Below are 27,097 nucleotides of genomic sequence, written 5' to 3'. Positions count from 1 at the left end.
TGCCTGGGGGGGGGGTGGCAACCACCCCCCCATGTGCGGGCGAGGGTTAAAGCATTTGTCGATGTTGTGAGTGCCCAAACCGGTATTTGCAGGCCATGGCCACCAATTTGGCTATCTCAACTCAAAACTAATGTTAAGGTGGGAGTTATCCTTTAAAGGGGCCCTCCCACCTTAACATTAGTTTTGAGTTGAGATAGCCAAATTGGTGGCCATGGCCTGAAAATACCGGTTTGGGCATTCACAACATCGAAAAATGCTTTAATTCGGAGATATGGAATTTCAAACTTGCAGTTTTCGGATTCTAAGGGGCTAATGCATTGGTATGCCCCCTTAGAATTTGTGACGTCAGCGGAGATCTAACGATTTTTAAATCTTTTACTAAAACGTTTGGCAGCACGCGGTGGTATATGCTGCTTTGCGCGCAACAAATGCCGCACTTTCAAATAAAGTCGCTAGGAACAGCGGAGATCCCAAAAAGTAAACAAAAGTAAAAGTCTAATATCTTGAAAACAGGTGAATATTTTTCGATGAAATTTGGTAGATATTCATTTTTGCTCTTTCTGAACCGAGCGACATCACTTTCGCGCCAATTCATTAACTTTTTTGAAGGTGGGAGGGTCCCTTTAACGATGGTTTTAGTCTAAGATTTAAAAATCGTTAGATCTCCGCTGACGTCACAAATTCTAAGGGGGCATTCCAATGCATTAGCCCCTTAGAATCCGAAAACTGCAAGTTTGAAATTCCATATCTTCGAATTAAAGCATTTTTCGATGTTGTGAGTGCCCAAACCGGTATTTGCAGGCCATGGCCACCAATTTGGCTATCTCAACTCAAAACTAATGTTAAGGTGGGAGTGTCCCTTTAAGCTTTCTAGCGTAGGTCATCGTTATGCATTCCATCACATATGTTCTCGTTTTTTGAAAAGTCAGAACTCATTTAAGTTTTTAATGCGACAAAATGTGACACTACGTAATTTGCTGAAGCGGTGGCAATAAAGACCACGAAACTGTCCGAGTACGAAGAGTTTTACTTATCTGTATTCAGCTTCACATAAATTATGCTCACTTAGGAAAGCATTCGAAAGTCAAACATGTTGTGTTACTAAACCTGGTGAAGTTTCGAACACATTGCGCTTATAAGTGTCCTCTGGCTCGCAACCAAAGGTCCAAGAATATGTTGCTCGACGCCTTGTTTGTGATACCGGCGTAATTCTTCTTGCCAGAAAACTGAAGACAAGTGGCACGAGGCGTTTCAAAGAATGACAAAATTACAACTGCCTTTTCCAAGTCTTTTCAAGGCCGGTTGCAAGCGCTGCAATCAAGGCCATGTCCAGTTTCGATATATCTAATTGTATCGAGCTTATTGGAAAACTTAGTTTATATTAGGTATTGTCGTTACTGTGGCCCTCTATAGATATCGGAGGCATTGGGTATAGTTACTTCATGCATTGTTATTTTGTCTTGGACAAAAATCTGAGATATTTATTTGATTGGGCAACACCGGAGCTATTTTCCTTTCAACATGTCTCTATCTGCGATGAGATTTTCCACCTCTCAGATATCTCGGAGGCTGAGTATGCTCTCCAGCACTCGTCTGGGTGAAACGGAGCGCAAGTCGTGCATGGACATGGCCCTGCGGTATGCAGCCGTGTTCTCGCCCGATGAAGGCGTCCTGTTTGAGACCCGGGACCAGGCGGCGTCACCTTCCCGAGACTACTATCAGGTCAAGGTTGGAAAGAATAAAGTGGCACTGGTGCGCTGGCGCATCTCCAACGCACTCTCGCACGCCAACGCGGCGCCCGACGAGGAGTCCTTTACGTTCGAAGAGTTTCTCCATGAGACGAAGTTTCACGAGAAAATCATAAAGGTGTTCGGACAGGACACACTGGACCACGTAGAGCGCATCGTACTTGGGGAGTGGGATTTCTTGCCCCGGCTACCCCCGGCATGTCTGCAAAAGATCAGCCTGATGCTAGATCTGAAAGATTTGATCTCGTTGAGTTTGACATGCAAAAAGCTGTTGGAGCTTTGCAGCACTGACAAGCTCTGGGAAATATTGTATCGCCGCCACTCTCAGCAGACTCCAACGGCAGATGACCTAAAGGTGGTCAAGAAGATTGGCTGGAAAAAGGTTTTCTTTATAAACAACAAAGACCTGATTGATTCTGTACTGAAGGGACAGCATCAACAGGCACCGAGCAGTGGTCGATCGAAGGACCACAAATCCAGTGCAAGGCACAGGTCAGATCATAAGGCGAAGTCGGGTACCAGTAGCGTGACAAAGAAGAGCTCAGCAAGCTTGAAGAGGTACTACTGATTAGTCACATATCGCTGGAGATGGCGTGATAAGTCGCAGAAAAAAGTGACGAAGCGTTTGCTTTTCCAACAGCAATGAATTGTAGCCTGAGTCCATCTGCTTATTGCTGTTTCATTTACCATACATTTGATGTCCAATACCAAGGGCTTAATATGATCAATAAAGCCAAGAAACGGTAGAAAGTTGAAAAGCCGATATTGATGGTCGGATACAAGTTAGCTATCTCGCCATCACAGCTGTCACCCGTAGCAATGATCGACACCGGTGCACGGTGGCAATGGAAAAGGAAAGTTCGACTTTACTGGGACATTGATGTGTTTTTGACATAAAGATTCGAAACACCATATGTTATCATGTCCAGCCGCGGGTGACCAGTAGGTATACCGTAATTATCCACAATGTACTTGGTTACGGATGCAGACATCTATAACCTTATCTGTTGATAATCGATTATTCCGAATAAATATTTAACACTATTTGAAAAATACAACACATGTAAAGGTATATAGGTTTGAATTTTAGTTAAATGTTCTTTTTTCTTGAATGATTTTCTAGCGAGAGAAACGCATGCTTCCAAACATTCCCGCCGATTGTTTTTAAAATACACATATGTACGAGTGGTACAAGTAGTTAGCGTTCACCATGTGGATTCTGCCAGCTTCTCATGTATACAGGCTGGACCGCTGGCACTGACGAGCGGCGCAATACGTCACACCACGCACGCTCGGCGCGCTGTGTGGCCGTGCCGTCACGTGCACCTCGCTGGTACGTGGCCACACTCGCACAGAAGGTGCCAGAGTCCGAATCACCAGAGTTACGTAAAGCTATCCAGTAGCCTGTGATAGCTACCGGCGGCGAGTGTGGACTCGATCGTGGACTGTCCTCCGCGATTACACCTCCGCACCTTAACCCACGAGCCGCTGGGGGGGGGGGGGGCATAAAGTTGCCCCCCCCTTTACGTTTTGTGAAATATCTCCGAAACCTGATGAGCTACGAACGTGAAACTTGGTATAGCTTCAAATGAATACCTAGGCAATGTTTGAGGAAAGTTTGGTGGTTGTAGCACCTAAGATGACGTCACAGTGACGTCATAAAGTTTTGTCGTTTTCCGATATGGACCGTTTCTGATGACGCTGAGCATGAAACTCGACTGTAAATGAACTAGACAGCACCTGCTGTCATCCTAAAACATCTTACTACACTTCCATCTAGTTTCTGACCAATAATCGGCCCTTTATATTCGGTCCAATATATATGATGTATCGTGAGGAATATGAGAGTCGCAAATCTATAATTTCACTTATGACGTCACTGTGACGTCATTTCAAATGGGATCGACACCAAATTTGGACACAACCTCGGCTAGGTATTCAGGAAGATGTGTGCAAAGTTTCGCTTCTCTATCTCTTCGCGTTGCGACGATATCGTCGCAGAAGTAAAGGGGGGGGCAACTTTATGCCCCCCCCCCCCAGCGGCCGGCGGGTGGCGCGGAGGCCCAGCGGCCGCCGGGTTAACAAGGCAGTTGTAACAGTCAGGCACGTACAGTCCACAGCAGAAGTAATGTGTGGTTTCATTCATGGGTATGTTCTGCTTCTGAAGCCTAGGAACGATCAGCCAGACTGTAACGAGACTAAATGTAGCTTACATGTATCTTCACCCTTGCAGCTACAACTTTATCTATTGACGTCTTCTTTTCAATCAGTCCGCATTTAAAAATCGTCGGTCAAAGCCATCCGTTGAGATTGGTAAAACCACACATTACTTTAGCGGTGGGCTGTACCTCTATCTATATGTAGTAGAGTATGTAAGGAAAACGCAAATAATTCAAAGTACTTTTTTTTCGGCCACTAGTTGTTTATTGTTTTTATTTCGAATTTTCGACCTTTGCATCGAGGTCGTTGTCAAGAAACATATAGCAATGTTATATGTTTAATGACGAAACGTATAACTAGGCGCACGATAAAACTAATGTCAGACCCGTACGGAATCTGAGTAATAACAAGATATCGGTAGCTTTGAAAAGGTTGGAATATAATAATCTCAATCAGCATATCATCCGCGCAGACGCAGTATCAGTGGGAGCCTCCACGTTCCAATCCACAATAAAATACTTTGACTCCGTCACATTGCCACAACAATTGGTCTCACAAGAGATGCGCAAATGTCTGTAGCCATATTTGGGCAAAAATTTAGATTCAGTACTTGACAGCTCGACAGATCACAGCGACAGGCCAGACAGAACGAGAGAGACATGTCGACTGTACTTTGTAGATCCTGATCAGTATTCAGAAACGAATTATTCGACACCAGTAATATGTATACCGGGTGGCCCAGAAAAAACGTTCCGAACTTTGGAGGCCTATATATCAAATACGAGGACAAATAACGAGCCAAAATTTTCATCAAGTTGACGTCATTTCTTTGCGCATTGGTATGCCAAATTATAACACTATACCACCATTTTCAAGCTGGCAATCTTGAGTTGAATTAAGCAAGACGTTTTTGCTTTTTTTTTTGCCGATGTCAAACAATAGTGATGATTGAGTTAGACGTCCCATGTTATAAACAAGAATAGAAAATAGAGCACGTGAATGAAACCAACGCGTATGTTTTTATTTTAAATATTTTTGTCTCACTTATGTGCCAAATATTCAAATACTGAGCCAAAATGGTGCTCATGGATGTCATTCGTTTCAACACCAAATCATGTTTCGAGCAGGAGTGGCACGGTGCATGGATTACTGCTGATTACCCTCCTTTCAGTAGATCAAACAGTAAATCGACCGGATAAGGAAAACAAACTAAAGCAGACTGGTTCCTGTGCCAGAAGACCACAGAACAGAATAGCTTATGAAAAACAACATTGCCAGCAGATGACAAAAAAAAAAAACTGGTTGAAAAGCTACCTTTTCCCAGGAATGTCAGCCAGGAAAGCATTTGAGCCACAAGATGGTTAGAAAACTGGAAACTTCTTCCGATGCCGCTGGCACAGAGCCATCGTGGTTGCCTGAGGGAATGAGTCATCCTGAGACCCGAACCATCAATGAGACTAGCTGCCAGTAGAAGTCATGGGCGCTCTAGGCCGCGGTGCTGCGGGGTGAAAGTGACCCGTTCACTCATATTTTTTAGTAAACATCGGAGCAAAAAAGTAATTTTTACATGGCATGCTTGAAACACGAACCGTTTAAAAAGTTATTTACCGAACACCATGAAAATCACACCATTTACTGAAAATGTGTGCCGCATTGACTATTCGAAGTTTCAATGTTGTATCTTTATCACTTTCTGAGAAATATTGATTTAAAGTTGGGAACGTTTTTTCTGGGCCACCCGGTATGATCGGTAGCTTTCGGGGGCTGCTGCTTCCTTCATCAGCCTGCTTTTTAAATGCATTAGAACACAAGACAATACGTTTCAAACATGTCTACAAAAAAGTAAACCGCCACGAGGAAAAGTAATAACGGTACGTCTCAAGCATAGATGCACAACAGTTTGATACATGATAACAAATAATAACACATAATTAAGTCGCCATCGTCCGTAATATCCGTAATAAAACATTCGACATTAATCGTGATCCGTGGTCGTAACAATCGAGTTCGCACAATCGGGGTCATGACACATTAATCGATGGTAATCATTATAGGATCGTAATCGTTACATACTCGCAGGCGCACAAGCTTGCATAAATTCGCTCTGATAGCCACACGCCTATACAACAAAACAATTTTCAACAATTCAAAAGCAAGTGTACCTATTTTTGACAGCTCACTCAGCCTCATCGAAAAGCGCCTTACACACGTAGTGCCCGGTACATATCAGGCACCTCCCACCCGGGTAAGATGTTAATGCTATTGTGTCTTTCTACCCTGGAAATGTAAAAACCCTCCTTCACCTTTCGTTTACCCCAGTTCGTTTCATAATCCAAAATTTTAACTTCGTCCCATTTGATAGAGTGCCTGTCTCCAGCACATGTTTAGATATCCCTGAGTGATCCCGGTTTCCGTTTGCTATAGCTCGTTTGTGTTCCGATTCCCTCGTCCTTAGCTTTCTCCCGGTTTTTCCTATATAAATTTTTCCGCACTGACACTTATACTGATAGACCAGCCCAGCCTTCTCCTTCACCCCCAACCTGTCCTTTATGCATCAGAGCGAATATCAGAGCGAATTTATGCAAGCTTGTGCGCCTGCGAGCATGTAACGATTACGGTCCTATAACGATTACCATCGATTAATGTGTTATGACCCCGATTGTGCGAATTCGATTGTTACGACCACGGATCACGATTAAATTAATGGTGTGAAGTGCTTGAGCGAGGAACATAGCGAGAATAGATACGTGAAGAATCATTGACCTTTTCCTCGAAAATGTAAAAACAATGCCAAAAGTTATATTGAATGCGGTGAGCTTTCGGCTACAAGCCTTCGTCAAACCAACAAAATGACACAATACAAGATTCAAAATTCATGTCAACATGCAACACTCTAGAACTGAATTTTTTAAACTGCCATTGTCGATACTCGTGCCTGTTTATGGAACAAACCTATCACTCCGCTAAAATCCAAGTAGACATAATGGTATGCAACAACATGTGATAAAGATAGTGATGCACCAAACACATGATCTCAGATGTCACATATCGACTACCAGGCGACGGGGACCGTCGGCATACAATCACATGATAGGCCATACAATCACATCAGATTGATTGATAGGCCGTACAAACACACGGATACCTAGGCATACAATCACATGATAGGCCAAGAAGACAGGTTATAGTTTATCTTTGGTCGGTTTCTTCGGATCAGTATGGACTCAGCTATCTTACGGTCGGGATGGTCTTTAGCCTTATACAGAATTTTAACACCGAGAGGAATGTGGGGAACATCGGTTGTAGCGTGGCACATCATGAAATGGTCGCCCATCGGCGTCCCCTCAGATCTATTTACAGCATCACGTACATGCTCATTAAATCAGGGATTATCCTCCATTACAAATCGGCCCACCCAACAGCGACCAAGCACAACATTGCCAGAAATCAGTTCCGCCGTGCGATGAGGAATTCTTCTAACAAGGAAAAGGAGAAGATTAGCATAGATAAGATTTGGGGACTTCTAGTTAAGAACGGGTATCCAAAGAGAATTCTCCAAAGGCTGTTAGAGGAGGTCAGGCGGGGAGAGAGACAAAAACGTGCTGATCGCATAAGTCAAAAGAAATGCAAGGACGGTTTCTTGTCTCTGCCATACGTTGATGAGGAGCTTGTATGCAAAATTCAGAGTAAGGTAAGGAAATCCGGCTTCAACCTTAGACTAGCATGGAAGAACCCCCAAAAACTTAAAAACATGCTGATCAGATCGTCACTTTCAAAACCTCAGTGTCCGGGGGGACGGAGATGCAACACGTGCTCGTCAGGATTTACAGGGGATTGTACTCAAACGAATGTTGTTTATTGTTTAAATTGTAAGCTATGTGATGAGGGAGGGGAGCCGAGTATGTATATTGGAGAAACGAAACGCCCCGTTCGTTTGCGATTTAATGAGCATGTACGTGATGCTGTAAATAGATCTGAGGGGACGCCGATGGGCGACCATTTCATGATGTGCCACGCTACAACCGATGTTCCCCACATTCCTCTCGGTGTTAAAATTCTGTATAAGGCTAAAGACCATCCCGACCGTAAGATAGCTGAGTCCATACTGATCCGAAGAAACCGACCAAAGATAAACTATAACCTGTCTTCTTGGCCTATCATGTGATTGTATGCCTAGGTATCCGTGTGTTTGTACGGCCTATCAATCAATCTGATGTGATTGTATGGCCTATCATGTGATTGTATGCCGACGGTCCCCGTCGCCTGGTAGTCGATATGTGACATCTGAGATCATGTGTTTGGTGCATCACTATCTTTATCACATGTTGTTGCATACCATTATGTCTACTTGGATTTTAGCGGAGTGATAGGTTTGTTCCATAAACAGGCACGAGTATCGACAATGGCAGTTTAAAAAATTCAGTTCTAGAGTGTTGCATGTTGACATGAATTTTGAATCTTGTATTGTGTCATTTTGTTGGTTTGACGAAGGCTTGTAGCCGAAAGCTCACCGCATTCAATATAACTTTTGGCATTGTTTTTACATTTTCGAGGAAAAGGTCAATGATTCTTCACGGATCACGATTAATGTCGAATGTTTTATTACGGATGTTACGGACGATGGCGACTTAATTATGTGTTATTATTTGTTATCATGTATCAAACTGTTGTGCATCTATGCTTGAGACGTACCGTTACAACTTTTCCTCGTGGCGGTTTACATTTTGGTAGACATGTTTGAAACGTATTGTCTTGTGTTCTAATGCATTTAAAAAGCAGGCTGATGAAGGAGGCAGCAGCCCCCGAAAGCTACCGATCATATATGTACATATTACTGGTGTCAAATAATTCGTTTCTGAATATTTACCATGTCCCAGTACAACAATTCCATATTTAAGATCCTGATCAGATATAACTGTAGATCCACAGACTCCAACGACAGAGAGAAAGAAAGAGAGAGAGAGAGAGAGAGAGAGAGAGAGAGAGAGAGAGAGAGAGAGAGAGAGAGAGAGAGAGAGAGAGAGAGAGAGAGAGAGAGAGAGGCAGAGAGACCTGACAAAGCGACAGAGCGCAGCGGGCGGGGTGGCCTTTGGCCCACCTTCCGGTGCATTCCTGTGCTAGCGCCGACTGTCAGCCTTTCAGGGCTATATAGAGTGGTTCGCGGCGCTGGCGAGCCTCTACTGTCCCCACCACCGGCCATGGGATGGACCGCAGTCGACCTCCAGAGCTTCAGCACGGTCAGTGGCTCTCGCAGTCTGTCCGTTCAGTCCAACGGTAATGGAATAGGGTATTAGATATATAAAGTCTGTTCTCACCCTTAAATCTCATATGATTGAAGATAAGTTTTCTCTTAAATATAATATTTCAATTGAGTTTTGGCTAAGCATTCAAATCACATTAACCCGCGCCCTGCTGGGGGGGTGTTTGAACACCCCCCTTGTGGTTTTTCGCGAATATCTCAAAAACGGCGGCGCGGAGCGCCGCCGTTTTTGGTACACCTTATCATACATCAATTCTACACATTTTGTGAAAATTTCAGACCAAGGTCATTCAAGGTCAGGTCACCAGGTCACTTGAAGTGACCTCACCTCATAAAAAGTTTCAATGTCTGTCATAGCTACACCGAGTGACCGATCGCTTTGAAACTTTCAGCGATTGCTAAGAGCAATAGCATGTACAAAATGTATATCTCAGAATTTTTATATCGATGACCTAAGGTCAGGTCAATTTTGCGACCTCCCCATTATAAGTCAATGGGAGAAAATTGAAATGCGCCTCCTTTGGACGAAAGACATTATAAACACTCCCAAACACTGAATTACAAGTGGTTTAGACACACTGAACATGAAAATGGTGTCCGTGACCCCTGTTTATGCCCTGAGGTCATCTTAGGTCACGAATGGTATCTAACAGTTTTTCGCAAATAACTTTTGATAGAGGCATGCTAGAGCGATGAAAACGCCTTAGATGTGTTCAGCTCGACGATACGGATCGACTGATATGCAACATGACCCTTTCCGGTCAGGTCATGACCTTGACCTGAGGTCAAATTTTCAAGTTGACCTTTCAAGGTCAAGTTATAGTTCATTCGATGCGTCTTGACGAGAGGAACACGATGCCGGTAAAAGTAAGCTCGTGCAATGCTTGGGTCAAAAGTTATTGCAGAAAAACTGTTTCCGAAAAAATCGTCTATTTTTGCAGTTTTTGCCCCCTGCAGGCAAACCCGTTGACGTTAGGTCAAATCTGAGAGAATTACTCAGAAAGCGCGTTAATAGGGCTATCGAATGCGCTTTTCCGCGGCGCTGTAGCTCTATTGGTTCCCGAGTTATGCGTTGGCTTCTTGGAAATTTTCGACATTCGACCTAGAAATCGGCGAAATTTTGCCTTCAATGACCTCTGGTGACCTGACCTTTGACCTGACCAAAAAATTGACCGAAGTGATTTCCTCATTATTTTTGACGCTCTTTCGAACGCCGCCTTCCGCGTATCGCTACGTGGCCCAGGAGCCGAGTTAGAAGGGGGGGTGTTCAAACACCCCCCCCCCCCAGCAGGGCGTGGAAATCCAGGACCCCCAGCCGGGCGCGGGTTAACATATACGCAGTTAGATACTGGTTCCCACCTTGTTATTGCTTAATTATAAGACAGGCACTGAGAGCAGAACTCACACCTCGTGCCGTACGCGGCAGGCTGACCGGACGGTGATGACGTCACGGCCGGTGCTGGCGCTGGCGCTGGGACTGGTGCTGATCGGGAGCGGCGCGGCAGCTCCGCTAGAGAACGCTACGCCGGCTCAGGTCGCCCAAGCTGTGGTGAGTCACGCCAAAGAGCCACAGACCACATGATTTATGTTACCTGTTATGCATGAGCCCATAAAATGTTTTGTCCAACTACGTTTATTTATTTTGTCGTGGCTCTCTTGTCCACAACGTTCTTTAGGCCCCCGTTGCCCGCGCCACTATCACCAAGCGTTCGCCTCAGTTGGCTGTCAGCGGCCGAAACCACTCGCGTCGGCTCGTTTGTAGGGTAGGACGGCCCCTAAAAAAACGCACCGACGGAGTGATAACGACGAGGTATGGTCGGGATTAAGGATATGCAGGTTTGACGAATCTCGAAGTCGCATCTATTAAGTAGGTGAGGGTGGGTGGGAAACTTCTCGCCCACTCTCTGCTCCACTCGCCGTCCGTCGCAGTCGACGACTGCCGTTCGCGCCTCTCGGCTCTCCTGCCGGCGGCGCGCCCGTTCCTACACTCCCCTTCGCACCACCCCTAGTCAGGGTCTGCCCCGCGTCTGTCGGCGGGGTGATTTATCTGTCTCCGACCCCCGTCTCCCTTTGCTCCGGTCACGTTCGGTGGCGCCCGGGCAGGGTCCTAACCTTCCATAGCCGCGTCGCCGCTATGAGTTGATTAGGCCCCCGTTGCCCGCGCCACTATCACCAAGCGTTCGCCTCAGTTGGCTGTCAGCGGCCGAAACCACTCGCGTCGGCTCGTTTGTAGGGTAGGACGGCCCCTAAAAAACGCCAAATACACCCAATGGAATGAAAAAGTCTTACGTGAGTTGCAGAGTAGCCGAGGCGTCGGCGGCGGACCTGATGCATGTGCATGAGTTGCAGAGTAGCCGAGGCGTCGGCGGCGGACCTGATGTATGTGCGTGATTTGCAGAGTGGCCGGGGCGTCGTCGGCGAACCTGATGTGTGTGCGTGGGTTGCAGAGTAGCCGAGGCGTCGGTGGCGGACCTGATGTATGTGCAGTGCAGAGATGTCAACTACGGCAAATCGGAATACCGATACCAAACCAAGTACCAGCCTATGGTTCATTATACCATCAAAATACCGAACACATTAGGAATCAAATACCAAGTACCGGGTTGGTATCGACATGGTATCGGTATACCGAAAAGTTGTATCCGAGGACATCTCTACAGCAGAGTAGCCGAGGCGTCGGCGGCGGACCTGATGCATGTGCGTGCCGAGGCGTCGGCGGCGGACCTGATGTATGTGCAGTGCAGAGTAGTGATGTCAACTACGGAAAATCGGAATACCGATGCCAAACCAAGTACCAACCTAGGGTGCATTATACCGACAAAATACCGCACACATTAGGAATCAAATACCAAGTACCGAGTTGGTATCAGTATGGTATCGATATACCGAAAAGTTATATCCGAGGACATCTCTACTGCAGAGTAGCCGAGGCGTCGGCGGCGGACCTGATGCATGTGCGTGCCGAGGCGTCGGCGGCGGACCTGATGTATGTGCAATGCAGAGTAGTGATGTCAACTACGGAAATCGGAATACCGATATCAAACCAAGTACACTCGGGGGCAGATTGATGTTCCACAACTCTTTATCCACCGGGTTCCTATGGCTCAGCATTGGCAGCAGCCGCCTGGTACCGGTAGACTGTGCCGCTTCACTTACTTGTCAAGCGGCACAGCCTACCCACACCGTATGCCACCGGTCTGGGTCGGTGGCTGGAAGGCGATGTGGGCCGCCTGTGACGTCAGCGCAGCGGTGAGGGCCGAGCCCGGAGGCATGGCTCGGGTCGGCGCGGCGCGGCGGCTGGCGAGGGCTGGGGAGTGAGGTGGGGTGGGAGCACGGACCATCACGCGGCTGAGCGAGTGTAGTTAACTTTCGCGTCTCAAGGGGCCAATTATTCTACCTAACAATTGTGCTAAAGCAGTTGTTAAAATGTGCTATCCCCAAGACAGCGCCTATCATCATACTTGTCATGCACATTACGACACACTTAAACGTGGCATTGGGACAGCCGATAGAATTTATATCACACGTGCATCGAGTTGCGGAGCTACATTAGTTATTTTTAACAGATAAGTATTAAGGCCTTGATTGAGCTCATTGGTGTCTATTATTTCGCAAAGCAATCGTCCAGAGAGGTGGGAACTGGGGTTTTTGGATAGCGCGGCGTCCCAACTTTAAGCAACTTTTACTATTCCTCTAATGTGTGGTCGCAGCCACCAATAGCAAACCGTTCCATCTAGGAACGAAAAAGTCGCGCACCTGGGACGGTTCGAACCGGGTTTCTCCAACCGGTCACCCTACGACACTAGCGTGTATCCACTGAGCTGCCGAAACCAGCGACCACCCGCCGCGGTCAAACGCGATCAAATGTCACAATGCTGTCATTGGCGGTCAGCGGGTGAAAGTCATTTTGTTTTGTGCAGACGAGGACCATTCTCGGTAGCTCAGTGGATGAACGCTCGAGTCGTGAATTGGCCGGTGGGAGGAGCCCGGTTCGAACCCTTCTGAGTGGCCGACTTTTTGGCTCCTAGTTGGAACGGTTTGCTATTGGGGGCTGCGACCACATACATTATTATTATTATTATATTAGGTATTAGAGCAACAGTAATAATCGCTTTAAATTGGGCGTTGGCTGCAGCACTACTCATAACCCCCAGTCTCTGGACGATTACCGTGCGAAATAATAGACACCAATCTGCTCAATCAAGGCCTTAATACTAATATGTTATACAAAATATAGCTCCGCACCTCGATGCACGAGTGACATAAGTTCTATCGGCTGTCCCATTGCCACGCTTAAGTGTGTCGTAATGTGCATGACAAGTATGATGATAGGCGCTGTCTTGGGGATAGCACATTTTAACAACTGCTTTAGCACAATTGTTAGGTAGAATAATTGGCGCTTTGAGACACGAAAGTTAACTACACTCGCTCAGCCGCGCGATGTCCGTGCTCCCACCCAACCTCACTCCCCAGCCCTCGCCAGCCGCCGCGCCGCGCCGACCCGAGCCATGCCTCCGGGCTCGGCCCTCACCGCTGCGCTGACGTCACAGGCGGCCCACATCACCTTCCAGCCACCGACCCAGACCGGTGTCATACGGGTGGGTAGGCTGTGCCGCTTGACAAGTAAGTGAAGCGGCACAGTCTACCGGTACCAGGCGGCTGCTGCCAATGCTGAGCCATAGGAACCCGGTGGATAAAGAGTTGTGGAACATCAATCTGCCCTCGAGTGTACCAACCTAGGGTGCATTATACCAACAAAATACCGAACACATTATGAATCAAATACCAAGTACCGAGTTGGTATCAGTTTGGTATCGGTATACCGAAAGTTGTATCCGAGGACATCTCTACTGCAGAGTAGCCGAGGCGTCGGCGGCGGACCGATGCATGTGCGTGCCGAGGCGTCGGCGGCGGACCTGATGCATGTGCGTGCCGAGGCGTCGGCGGCGGACCTGATGTATGTGCGTGCCGAGGCGTCGGCGGCGGACCTGATGCATATGCGTGCCGAGGCGTCGGCGGCGGACCTGATGCATGTGCATGAGTATTTATGTGCGTGAGTTGCAGAGTAGCCGAGGCGTCGGCAGCGGACCTGATGTGTGTGCAGCGCGGAGTAGCCGGGGCGTCGGACGCATTGCAGTTGCAGAGTAGCCGAGGGGTCGGCGGCAGGCCTGATGTGTGTGCATGAGTTGTAGAGTGGCCGGAACCAGGTGTTTTGTGCGTATCGCGTCGCAGGTTGGGGTGCCGCGCTGCGCGACCCTTAAAAGCGTGCCTACCAGGCTCCCCGGTTAATATGCCTCTGAATAGATGCGCGTCAGTCGCCGGGGAACCATCCCCGTGGTGGCGCCGCATCAGTCGCCGGGCAACCATCCTCGTGGTGTCGCCGCCAAGGAACCGCACTCCGCTGTACGTACCCCCGAGCCGTGCTCGATACGCCTCACCTGCCGTGCCGGCGTTAGTGTGCCTGACCATAGAATCCTTGTAGCCGTTGGTACTCCCCACAGCTTCCCTGGCTCCCTTCTCGCTCGTTCTCCGCTCCACTCGCCGGCGGCCATGTCGGCGTTAAGGAGTGGCTGATCAGATAATCCTCGTAGCCGTTGGCACTCCGCACGGATTCCTTAGCTCACTTCTCGCCCACTCTCTGCTCCACTCGCCGTCCGTCGCAGTCGACGACTGCCGTTCGCGCCTCTCGGCTCTCCTGCCGGCGGCGCGCCCGTTCCTACACTCCCCTTCGCACCACCCCTAGTCAGGGTCTGCCCCGCGTCTGTCGGCGGGGTGATTTATCTGTCTCCGACCCCCGTCTCCCTTTGCTCCGGTCACGTTCGGTGGCGCCCGGGCAGGGTCCTAACCTTCCATAGCCGCGTCGCCGCTATGAGTTGATTTTCATGTGAGAAAAAAGAGAAGCACAAACAAAAATACATTTTCATTTTTCATATATTTTATAACCGACCTCAAGAGTAGGCCAATACAGAATTGGTGTTGAATAATGCGTCTTGAGATTCAATTTGATTCTAAAAAACATCCAGAAGTTACCCTTCCGTTTGTCTTTTGTCTTTTCAGGATTCAGATAAGCTAAGTCAATGACTTCTCATTTTGTGGCATAAAGCTTTCAGCATGCGGTTGGCATCTGGGAGCACACAAAGCTAATGGCTAAAACCTTCCTGACTTACTTTATAGTCTGTTGTACCGTTTCGTTACTTACCTGATACTCCGCTGCTAAACGTCCACAGCCTTGTTGGTTTCTTGCTTGTTCAGCGACCCAACGCCCTCTCGATGTTATCCACCATGTTGTGTGTATTGTTCCCCAGCAAACATGCCCACATGGGTCCCATATGGGGTGAACATGGGCCAGATGGGCCCACGTGGGACATGGGCTACAGATGGGCTACCCATATGGGCCCCATATGGGATAAAAATGGGCCAGATGGGCCAAACGCATGTGGGCTGGAGATGGGCATCCCATGTGGGTCCCATATGGGGTGAACATGGGCCAGATGGGCCTACGTGGGACATGGGCTACAGATGGGCTACCCATATGGGTCCCATGTGGGCACCGCGTGGGTCCCATATGGGGCCTACGTGGGCTGGCCCATATGGGTCCCACGTGTCACCCACTGCCATTCCCATGTGGGTCCCATATGGAAGAGGTGGGGGGCCCATGTGGGCCCCATATGGGAACCATGTGGGCATGTTTGCTGGGTCCCTAACACAGACGTATATTCAGGGCTACTTTATCAGGTTTGGTCACACCAATCACACCAAACTGCGAGAGGCAGACAAATCTGGAGCCCTGAAAATCCTCTCGGACGATATCAGAAAATTTCAAAAGTTTGCTGGTCTAAAGGAGACAGGTAAGTTCATGCCAGCTGGTATATATAATGATGCCTCCAATTGTGATAAGGACATATATTTGTATCGTATTTTTATGCAAGCAATGACGTGGTTCTATATTTCGCTTGTTTCCTTGTCCCAATGACACACATGGCAAGTGAATTGTGATCGAAAGAAATGCTGCTTCATCTTTCAGCGTGCGTTTGTTTGTCTTTGAGTTCGTTTCTCATTTTCCCACATGCAGGCGAACTGGACAACGCCACTCAGGCCAAGCTGACGGAGCCCCGCTGTGGAGTCAAGGACAACGTGGGCAGGGCCGTCAGAAAAACAGGCCGTCGCAAGCGATGGGCCCTGCACGGTGGGTTGTATGCAATGCATGCTTCGGCGGAAGAACGTCACCAAATTTCATTCAAATAACAAGCAATTGCAAAATGTCAAATTGAAAAGCAGCATTTGCTTAGTAAAATCACTGATCGTAAAATTGGCTACAGGTACATAATTTAACTATTATTAAAGACAAGCAATTTAATTATTCCAAGCGTTGATCGTAAATAACTATCACCAGAAGTTAAATGTTGATAGTGCCTAATCATTAACATAACTAGTGTCTCGTTAGTCTCACCTGTCGATGACTGGATCGTTTCCGTCCCTGTCGCAGGCTCGCGATGGACCGCACCCACTCTCAACTACTCCATAGAGAACGGCCCCACGTCGGTGAACTCCCAGGGCGCCACCGACGACCTGCTCGAGGACGCGCTCAACACCTGGGCCCGAGAGGCCAACATCAACTTCAGGAAGGTCCCCAAAACACAAAAGGGAACGCATATTGAGGTCAAGTACGTCTCAACTGTTTTGGCCTGTCGTATCTCATCAAATATGTTATTCTGTGCCTAAACATTCTGCCGAGCATCGCTCCTACGGCAGCATATGTCGTGCTGTTTGACGAGAATTTTAAGAGTTGGTTAGGTATATCATAGCTGATAGCCAAGTTCGCTTAGGCCCTTACAACAGACCCAAGGGGCAATCATACAAACCCGTTTATCATACAAAATACAATCCAGTTGTCAGCGCGCAACAACCCTTGAACATAAACAATAAGCATACCGAGTTACCGAATACTTCTGTTATGCTCACTCCAGCCCCATGAGTCGCGCCGAAGTCAAGCAATGTGGCACAGCATGCCTCAGGTGCTGTATTTGAGAGCCATCTGTTAGCAGAAGCAACAACTACCACGCAGTGCGGTACAGCATGCATCAGGCGCTGTATTTGAGAGCCATCTGCTGGCAGAAGCAACAACTACCAATCAGTGCGGCACAGCATGCTTCAGGCGCTGTATTTGAGAGCCATCTGCTGGCAGAAGCAACAACTACCAAGCAGTGCGGCACAGCATGCTTCAGGCGCTGTGCTTGAGAGCCATCTATTGGCAGAAGTAGAAACTACCAAGCAGCTATGCGGCACAGCATGCTTCAGGCGCTACTATTGAGAGTCATCTTGTTCATGGCGATAGAAACTATCGATCACTGCGGCACAGCATGCTTCAGGCGCTGTATTTCAGAGCTACCTGTCGGTGGGAAAAGAATCTACTAAGCAGTGCGGCACAGCATGGTTCAGGCCATAGGTGGAGAATTGTGACCAGCTGGGGGTGCTCGGGCGCAGCAAATCCGCCGCCGCCTAGCGGTGACCTTGACCCGCGCCGCCCGGCCGCGGCTCCAAAGCCAAGCCGGCGTGGAATTGGGAGAGCTCGAGCACCCCCAGTCCAGCACAATTCTCCACCCTTCAGGCGCTGCATTTGCCAGTTGGTACAGGGCAGTTGGGTTATTGGGTACCAGTCTACATTTGCTCAATGGGCATTGGGCATCGGTCTTTTTAAGCCTACCAATGCAGTGATGTTTTAGCCGACCGCGAATCACTTGGAACCATAGGCGGTTCCAGAGAGGTGGTCTCGAGCGCTGCGGGAAGGGCGCATACCTACCCCCGAAAAAATTTCCAAATTCAAAACTCTTCGGATCTCGATTTCTTATGCATTGCTATGCTGTATAAAGCATTTATTAATAATAGTTATTTAGTTTTCTTTCTATTCTACATAAAAAAAAAACAATTTGCATCGATTCCGGCCGCTGTGAAGGGGGCATTTGCCTCAAATACTCCCCCCCCCCCCCGTTGAATCCGCCAGTGCTTGAACAATGTTAACATCAAAACATTTTCATTTTTAGATATTATGCATCTTTCGGATACCTACCGTCCCAACCACCGCAGGTTTGAATTTCGATAAAAATCCCGCTCGCTGCAAATCCCGATCACCACAGGTTCGCAGTGTAATGCCGTGCCGATCACATGTTCGCAGTGTAATGCCGTGTCGATCGCCACAGGTTCGCAGTGTAATGCCATGCCGATCGCCGCATGTTCGCAGTGTAATGCCGTGCCGATCACATGTTCGCAGTGTAATGCCGTGCCGATCACATGTTCGCAGTGTAATGCAGTGCCGATCGCCGCAGGTTCGCAGTGTAATGCCGTGCCGATCACATGTTCGGCGTTCGCAGTGTAATGCCGTGCCGATCGCCCCAGGTTCGCAGTGTAATGCCTCGCCACAGTACCGCAGTGTAATGCCGTGCCGATCGCCGCAGGTTCGCAGTGTAATGCCGTGCCGATCACATGTTCGCAGTGTAATGCCGTGCCGATCGCCGCAGGTTCGCAGTGTAATGCCGCGCCGATCACATGTTCGGCGTTCGCAGTGTAATGCCGTGCCGATCGCCCCAGGTTCGCAGTGTAATGCCTCGCCACAGTACCGCAGTGTAATGCCGTGCCGATCGCCGCAGGTTCGCAGTGTAATGCCGTGCCGATCACATGTTCGCAGTGTAATGTCGTGCCGATCGCCCCAGGTTCGCAGTGTAATGCCGTGCCGATCGCCCCAGGTTCGCAGTGTAATGCCGTGCCGATCGCCCCAGGTTCGCAGTGTAATACCGTGCCGATCGCCACAGTACCGCAGTGTAATGCCGTGCCGATCACATGTTCGCAGTGTAATGCCGTACCGATCGCCGCAGGTTCGCAGTCGGTGAGCACGGGGACGGAGATCCGTTCGACGACAAGGGCGGCACGCTGGCGCACGCCTTCTTCCCCATATACGGCGGCGACGCGCACTTTGACGACGCCGAGTCGTGGTCCATCAACTCGAAGCATGGCTCTAACCTATACGTGGCTGCGACACACGAGTTCGGTCACAGTCTGGGCCTGGCGCACTCCCAGGTGAACTCTATGATGAGCCCCTGGTACCAGCGGCCGAAAAACCCCGCCGCCAGGGACCTGCTGGCGCAGGACGACATCGACGCCATTCAGAAATTGTACGGGAAAAGAAACGCCGCCATTTCACCACCTCCCCGCCTCAAGAAACCGGGTCCGGAAATTTTGCCGAACGGCGGTGCGGGCGTGCAGAGGCGGTGGCAGGTCCCGACTTATCACCAGCCTGTCTATGGGGGCTCGGTCAACCAGCCCCGGAGCTACGCAGGGCATCGCAGGGGCGGCTACTACCCGACCCAGCGCGCGGCGCCGCGGCGACCCTACACGTTCTCGTGGTCGAATTTCGGCATCAACTTTGGACAGGACATGTACTCGTACATCACTGAGGACAGACGGGCCGAGACGAAGGCGCATGGTGACGCGGCGCTGTGCGCGGACGGCCGGCTGGACGCGGCTCTCATGGACCGCGACACGATGTACGTCTTCCGAGGCCACAGCTACTGGCGGCTGACTGAGACGGGCGTGGCCACCGGCTACCCGCGCAACATCAGCGCCGGCTGGGACGGCCTGCCGGCGCCGCTGGACGCCGCCCTCTACCACAGCGCCACCGAGCACATCTACATGTTCAAGGTGAGGTGGTCGAAACAGCAGCTAACAGCAACTACAGTGTCAACAGATCCTGGCTAAATACAAAACGGGGTCGAAAGTGTGCCTTGACGGGCAGCATATGTGGACACTGGACAATAAAATGTTTGATTCGGTTTCATAGCAACCGTCAACCTTCCAATGCTTATGTGATACTCGTTATCACCTTGATTGCGAGGAATCATGTCAATTGTTTTCGTATGCGTCATTTAAGTTACCTATAGCTTCCATCTACCCCTTTCTACTGCAGGGCCACAGAGTATGGAGATTCACCGAGAACTACACTATCGAGTTCGGCTTTCCGAAGCCCATCGCGGAGGTGTTTCCCGGTATGGCCGACGGCGACCTTTCGGCTGCCTTCGAGCTGGGTCAGCCCGGTCGCGTGTACATGATCCGGGGCGGTCAGTTCTGGCGGCCGGACTCGCCCGCTCCTCGTCCCCTCTCCGAGTGGCCGGGGATGCCCGACACCATCGACGCCGCCACAAGGTACAGCAACGGCAAGACGTACTTCTTCAGCGGACAGAACTACTACCGATTTGACGACGTCAACCTTCGAGTGAGTTACAAACAGTTCATAGAACACGCAAGCCTGCTATTGATTTGTGGGTGGGGATTTATGTCAGATTTAAAATTGCCCGAACATGAGAGATTGCATTTTTTATTATGCGTGGAAGCGGATAAAGTTGATGTCCGCACGCACTAACGCCTAACTAATGTCCCTGTTGACAAAAGCAATCGAAAATGAGCACCATCGTAAGTGTTAAGTTCGCCGAAGAGAGAACACTTACGAGTTACGAGTAGCTCTTGCAATGCAAAGACGCTTTGCAGTGTGCCCTCCTGTACATTGTCGACCGGCGTGTTCTGCCCGCAGGTGGACAACAGCAGCGACATCCCGTTTCCGAGGAACACCGGCCAGTTTTGGTTCCTGTGCAGACGCTAGTTCAGCCGGCCTTGCAGCGCGCGGAGGCCGGTGCGGCAGCTGAACGTCCAACTTGTCCAGCTGCTCGTGTGTATGTTACGTGGTCGCAGAGTGCACTCGTCTGACGGCCATGCACGGTGGTGTATACACGCTCCAGTCTACCACTAAATACACAGATAACGAATGTAATGGCTGTTATGCATGTCACTCATCGCGTGCGATAGCATTGATGATTGCGCAACATCCCTGTTTTGTAGCACCACGGATGTTAGAAGTGCTTCTCACTCATGGATATGCAGCGGCAAAACCATCCATGGCACCGGACATCTTTTCTTCAGCGTAATCGTGTAGAACCATTTACATATTATTGTCGGTATAAATGGATATAATGATAATGATGGATTGACCATTGTCGCTATTGTAGGTATGTACCATCCTTGCATAGGGCTATTATTGGTAGGAATATGTGCACCGGGCAGGGTATCTACCTGAATAAAACATAAAACGCCAGAACAGTTACTTAAGGCCGATAGGATGTCGGGCATTTCACTGGTCAGTGGTCGTCCATTAAAAGAGATAACTATCGTTGATTTTCCTTTGCTCATTTAATTCACCTACCACGCTCGAAGCTGCTTGGCTCGACCGCTAGCCACAACATATCTCAAATATGCTCGTTGGAAACTACTTGCCTCGGCGCTCTCGTGCCTGTAGTTGCGGAGATAAAACTGTGCTAGAACGTTCCACTAAACCACTTGGAAAAAATACAACATAATTCAAACATTTATTGCAGTGAATCACCTAAAACAAGACTTTACTTCAAAAACTTCGATTCGAGTGCTGTGCTATGTCGGCATATGTCTGACGGCCTGCCGTGGCGGCTGAGCGGCCTATCGCGGCGGCTGACCAGACACTGGGTCTGCAGGCGGCTGAGCTGAGCGGCTAGCCGCAGGCGGGCAGCCGGTACTCGGTCTCCAGGCGGCGAGCTGAGCGGCTAGCCGCAGGCGGGCAGCCGGTACTCGGTCTCCAGGCGGTGCTCGGTCGTGTAGTAGTCGTAGACGGCGATGGTGGCCGGCTTCAGCCGCTGCACCACCGCCTCCTGCAGGACGCGCACATCGAAACAGAGCGTCTTCTTGACCAGCTGGTCAAAGTAGAGCGCCAACACCGCCTGGCGCACCTCCCAGCGCCGGATCACATTGCTCCGCACCAGTTCTTGCAGAACATAGTCAATGGCGACGAAACCGGAGAGCATCTCGATCTCGATGATGGCCATGTTCGACGCCGCATCCGCGGCGGTGTACGAGGCACATATCTGCAGGATAAACGTCTGACAGAGGCCTGTTTGAGCGGGCCGTATGTCGTGCTTAATCTGGAATGCCTGCTTGGCTTTTGTCTCCTTCAGACTGTATCTCAGGACGGTCTGCGCCATGATGCAGCCAGAGCCGGCGGCGGTGACGGACACCGTGGTGGGCAGCTGCAGCGGCCGCAGCTCGGCCTGCTGGTGCAGCAGCCGGTTGCTGGCCGTCACCTGGAACTGGCGTCGGAACGTGTTGCCCGAGGTGACGGTGACGTCCACGTTGTGCGCCTTCAGCTCGCTGGAGCGCCGCTCGACAGCCACCAGTGCCGACAGCGCCACCACCGTGTCCTGCGTGGACACCCAGCCGCCGTGGCCGTTGCGGCGCCGGTCCAGCCAGCGGACGGCCGCGGCGACATCCGTCTCGTGGCCTCCCAGTCGCAGCAGCGTCAGCGTCATGTAGGCGGTGATCTCCACGTCCAGCGCGCTGCTGCCGCTCCAGCGGCTGGAACGTCCCGAACGCCAGTGGAGTGAGTCCTCGCCGCGCACGGCTCGACGCAGCAGGCCTGGCACGGCCGCCTCGGCCGCCGCCCTCTCACCGGCCTCCAGCAGGGCGTGCGCCACCAGCACCTGAGCGTAGAGGCCGCTGGGCGTGCCGTCGCGCAGACAGCGGACAGCGCGGCGCAGCGCCGCCGAGCCCGAGTCGGCCTCCAGCAGCGCCAGCACGGTGAATGCAGTGAGCGCCAGCCGGCCGCCGTCGGCCACGCCGCCGCTCATCGCCTTGTCGTACAGCCAGCCGACGCGGTTGAAGCATCCGTCGCTGCGCTGGTGCTGCTCCACCCAGCGGCGACTGGCGGCCAGGTCCTCGGCGTCGATCGGCACCAGCTTGCTGGCCACCGCGAACCAGCGCATCACGTACACGGTCAGCCAGTGGGAGCCCTGAGTGCGGCGCCAGCGGCTCTCGCCGAACGCCGAGTACGAGCCGTCCGAGTGGCGATACCTCAGCTGCCGCTGGTAGCCGCTCAGCATGTTGTCGACAGTTTTCTTCTTCAGTTCAGCACTGAGCATGTCTTTGGCTTTCATGTACTGATGGACCAGGATGTTGGGAACAAGATAGACCATGTTTTGCTCGCCGCACCCATGAGGCACCTTGACGAGGCTCTCCAGTCCGGTCAGCTGGGTGATCGCCTGTCCAAGAGGATCGCCGTAGATGGAGACCACCGCCCGCGACGAGCCGGGAACCACTCGCGGCGAGAAGCCCAGCTCGAACACATGCGTATTAGAGCCACCCTCCTTTGCACAGACTCGCTCCGTCAGAGCCTCCTCTTGCGGAAAGCCCTCTGGCTTCACCAGGATGTCGCGCACTAGAGCGTCACTCTGGACGCCGATGTCGTTGGGCCTGCCGCACGCCGCGCCGGTGGCTCTGACGGACACCACCAGACTGCGCTGGCCCAGCTCGGTGAACAGCACCGGGAACGTGCTCACTGACGGCTGGTCGGTGCCCACGCACAGCGCGCGCTCACGCTGGCCCTGCAGCTGCACGCCGGGAACGTCCTCAAGTCGCAAAATCACCGAAAGCTGTGTATGGAGGAAATTGAAGACGGAGACTTTGAGCTGCAGTAGCTCTCCGCGTTTCACCGAATAGGGCACATTTATTTCAGCGAAGAAGGGTTTGAATACTTTAATCGATGATTGTCCAGATAGTCCTAGTCCCACTTGACGATGGGAGCAAACCGCCGAGCCTATCCACCTGGTAATAGAGTCAGGAAGCTGCTGAGTCAGCCGGATCTGGCCCGATGATCCAAGAGCATATAACTGGAATATAAACGTTTCGGGGAAGAAAAAACGAACAACCGGCTCGAAAGACTCTCGAAAGGTCTCAACCTCAACGTTTGTTTCTTGCGTATTGATAGAAACTGCTCCTGCGGTGCTGTTCAGGAGTGGCACTTTCCTATCATCGTCCCCAAAAGTAGTAGAAGTTTTAGCTTCAGTAACACCTCTCTCACCACCAGCAGCTCTCGATGCTGTTCTTTTGGCACTTATACTATCCGTGCCTATCTGTCCTATCGTGTGTCCTCTGACTGACTTTTGCCCTGTTATGACGGTAGTCGTAACACCTGAAGAAGAGGCTTGCTCTCCTTCCACGGCTCTTCCGTTTCCGGTTACAGGGAGTGTGGAAAATCCTACTTTATTGGAAGTCTCCACATGCCCCTCCCTGGGATAAATTGGATAGCATTTAATGTGCTTTCGAACAGTAAAAATACGTTCAACACAAGGCCGCGTCTGTAGATCTAAACTTGTCACCGCTAAAAGACCCGCCATGTCAAAGGCAGCTACTGAATCTTCGCGCTCATCCATGTAGGTTTCAATTCTTTTTTCTTCATACCAAATCTTCCTGTGATCCCAATATTGGTTTGATCCTTGACGACGCGTTCTGGAAGACGGGCATGATGGCTTCTCGCTGGTTATGTATCGGGTAGGAATCCGCGAACAATGCTCGTAAGAGGTGCGCGCCAGCTTCGGCAGTGCCTTCTCCCCTATAATCAGTCGTGACACCTGACTGAACACCTTGCCGACGCTGACCGTGTTGGAGGTGCCCAGCAGCTGGGCACTGCGGTCCACCGCGTCCACTCCGCAGAGCGAGCCGGGCGACCCAGTGACCGTCAGGGAGGCGGTGTCCCCTGGCCGGACCTGCGCCGCGCTCCACGACACGGACACTTTATTTGGAAGACAAGGTGCCACGCGGACGACTTTGGAATCGGCGACCACCTCTCCCTGGTCGGTTACAGCGTACACCAGCAGACGGAACGAGGGTGCCATTCGGGAGTTGATCACAATCCTCACCGAGTTCGAGTGCACCGGCCCGTCGCCAACAATGTCGCCGCGCGCCAGTACCAAATAGCGCATGGCGTCGGCACGGAAGTTTGCGCTGCGCCTTACGTCGACTGTGACTGTCTGACCGCACTTGACGCCGCCCAGCAGACTCCGGGCGTCAATAAGCAGAAACGATTCGCTGGGAGAGTACCAGGCGCGCACCAGAGGCAGCGAAAAACGCTGCTCCGTTCCGAGGGTGCGTCCTTTGAATGTTATGTAGGCAATCTCGTCATACTGCGCTGGCACGACGTAGATCACTCTCCCCGAGCTATCTGTGCGGTAAACTTTGCATTTCTCGCGGGGAGAGCCAGTGTTTGCATTTTTCATAATGGGCGGAAGCCTATTTGAAGACTTCTTTGCCATTTCTCGATAGTAATAGACGGTGTAACAGATTTCTACTTGTTCGCTGGTCACTGGGGAGCCATCTTGTCTTTCAAAACGGACCGTCCCATAATAGTCCAAACCTGGTTTGATAAACTTGGGTGATTCGTCCTTGATAACTTTAAACAATTTGGTGCTTTTGACAGGCACAACTACTTCAGATAGTTGGCTGATGCCCGTACTTGCTTCAGTTACATTAGTCGATACCATGTACTGCGTAATACGGTGAGGAATACCCGACGAGCCGTGTAGTCTTGAAATGGATACGTGGATTGATGTGCATCCCTGGCCGTCAGTCTCTTGTGAATATTTGTTCTGACCGTTTTCTGAGGTCCCTTGTCGAAATGCATTCGGCTCCTTACTTGTGATAACCAGGCGAACATCAGCAGCCACCAGAGGCTTACCGAACGTGTACTTGGCGCAGACCTTGACAGTGAGCACTCGCGAGTCACGGTAAAGGACTCCGGGCACGTTGACATCTAACTCGAATCTGGGAGGCACGAACTCCTCTACATCGAACAACTGCTTTGTGGTGGCACCGTCACCGCGGCGCACGTGGATCGTCCAGCGGCCCAGCGGCGGCTCCTGGGTCAGCTGAAACTCTTTCTGCACGAGGCCGACGTCCATCCGAACGTCGAGCCACTGCGCCAGACGGGTGCCCTCGGGCGCCGTTATCCAAATCTCCTTGATAGTATCGTCGAGTGCCGTGAAGTCCTGACGAAGCGAGAGAACTCTCAGCTTGACCGTTTGGCCAGGTCGGTATTTGGCCTTGTCCGTCTGCACCAGGGTTACTAGTACCTTGGGCTCAACGCGGACCTTGGACCATACCGCAGTCTTACCTTGGACCTTGACGTAAATGTAGCTTGCCTTAAGTGTCTCCGGTACTGACACGCCAAAACAGGAGGTGGTGGCACCACTACCCGCCGGTACATGTTTGCTATCCTCGAACACACTTCTGCCATTCTTGCTGTTGGCGAAGCCAATGAAAACTTCAACCGTGCGTCGTGATATTCTCGACGATCGGTGCTCGCGGATCGGGGCCGGGGCACTGCTGACTGTGGTCCGCGCCGGCCTTCGCTCGGCTATCCGGTCTCCGCTGCGGAGGAGACTCAGAATGTTGGAAAGCCGACGTCGCGTGTCTCCCGTCACTGGCTCAAAATTCGCAGAGATCGACCGATCAGCGCTCGGCTCGGATTCTATCAACGTTCTCGTCTGGGAGGGAACGTTGAACACGGTGACGCAGACCCTCTCCTCGGATCCAGCCCGCCACACCTTCGGCGCCACCAGCAGCGCACCACTGTCCACAATGCCGGCGAAGGTGTCGGAGGCCTGCAGCAGCAGCAGTGGCAGCAGCAGCGATGGGGGCAGTCTCGGGAGCGCCATGTTCGGCCGCTCCGATCGCGCAGGGAACAGTGAGGTGCCAGTATACGGCCGGTCGGCTCGTTCCCTCGTCACGTGGGTGTGACGGACGGTGTCACCGGTGAGCGGCGCTGACGTGACGGTCACCCCGGCAAATGTCACGTGTATCCTGGCCGCGCTGACGGTCGGGGACGGCCAGCCTGTCACGGCCGTCAGGTGGCCATGTGGTGGGCCGGGAGGACAGAGGTCACCGGAGCGGGCGGCAGGCGGCCGCCACCCCGCTGCCAACTGTCGCATGGTATCGGAGCGGGAGACAAGCCCGCTGTGTTTGTCGCATGGTGTCAAAGATATAATGCTCTCAAGAAACAGGTATGGATAATTGCAGCATAAACGAACAG

At 51.0% G+C, this 27,097-nt stretch overlaps 2 protein-coding genes across 2 annotated transcripts; one reads left to right on the top strand and one right to left on the bottom strand.

The window, feature by feature from the left end:
- Positions 1–9,047: 9,047 nt before the first annotated feature.
- On the top strand, positions 9,048–20,979 carry LOC122370677 (matrix metalloproteinase-2-like). The gene is made up of 8 exons (XM_043346491.1): positions 9,048–9,145; positions 10,595–10,717; positions 15,890–16,016; positions 16,241–16,354; positions 16,655–16,832; positions 19,038–19,860; positions 20,126–20,431; positions 20,747–20,979. The coding sequence occupies exons 1-8, from the start codon at positions 9,107–9,109 to the stop codon at positions 20,813–20,815; spliced, it is 1,779 nt and encodes a 592-aa protein (XP_043202426.1). The 5' UTR covers positions 9,048–9,106; the 3' UTR covers positions 20,816–20,979.
- Positions 20,980–21,561: 582 nt separating this feature from the next.
- Positions 21,562–26,748, bottom strand: LOC122370676 (alpha-2-macroglobulin-like). Its single transcript, XM_043346490.1, has 2 exons — positions 21,826–26,748; positions 21,562–21,773 (listed from the first exon to the last, which is right to left on the bottom strand). Exons 1-2 carry the CDS (start codon positions 26,721–26,723, stop codon positions 21,734–21,736), a joined length of 4,938 nt encoding a protein of 1,645 aa, XP_043202425.1. The 5' UTR covers positions 26,724–26,748; the 3' UTR covers positions 21,562–21,733.
- Positions 26,749–27,097: the final 349 nt, after the last annotated feature.

Source organism: Amphibalanus amphitrite, unplaced genomic scaffold (genome assembly GCF_019059575.1).
Source record: "Amphibalanus amphitrite isolate SeventyFive unplaced genomic scaffold, NRLGWU_Aamphi_draft 001159F_arrow, whole genome shotgun sequence".
Classification (NCBI taxonomy): Eukaryota; Metazoa; Arthropoda; class Thecostraca; order Balanomorpha; family Balanidae; genus Amphibalanus; species Amphibalanus amphitrite.
The sequence above is the reverse complement of the archived record's forward strand: the minus strand, read 5'-3'. Positions and strand labels throughout refer to the sequence as shown.

Coding starts and splice junctions, on each gene's coding strand:
- LOC122370677 (XM_043346491.1), top strand. CDS start 9,107: ATGGGATGGACCGCAGTCGACCTCCAGAGCTTCAGCACG. Junction 16,017..16,240: donor TGCTGGTCTAAAGGAGACAG/GTAAGTTCATGC, acceptor TCCCACATGCAG/GCGAACTGGACAACGCCACT. Junction 20,432..20,746: donor TTGACGACGTCAACCTTCGA/GTGAGTTACAAA, acceptor TTCTGCCCGCAG/GTGGACAACAGCAGCGACAT.
- LOC122370676 (XM_043346490.1), bottom strand. CDS start 26,723: ATGGCGCTCCCGAGACTGCCCCCATCGCTGCTGCTGCCACTGCTGCTG. Junction 21,774..21,825: donor GACTACTACACGACCGAGCA/CCGCCTGGAGAC, acceptor CCGCTCAGCTCG/CCGCCTGGAGACCGAGTACC.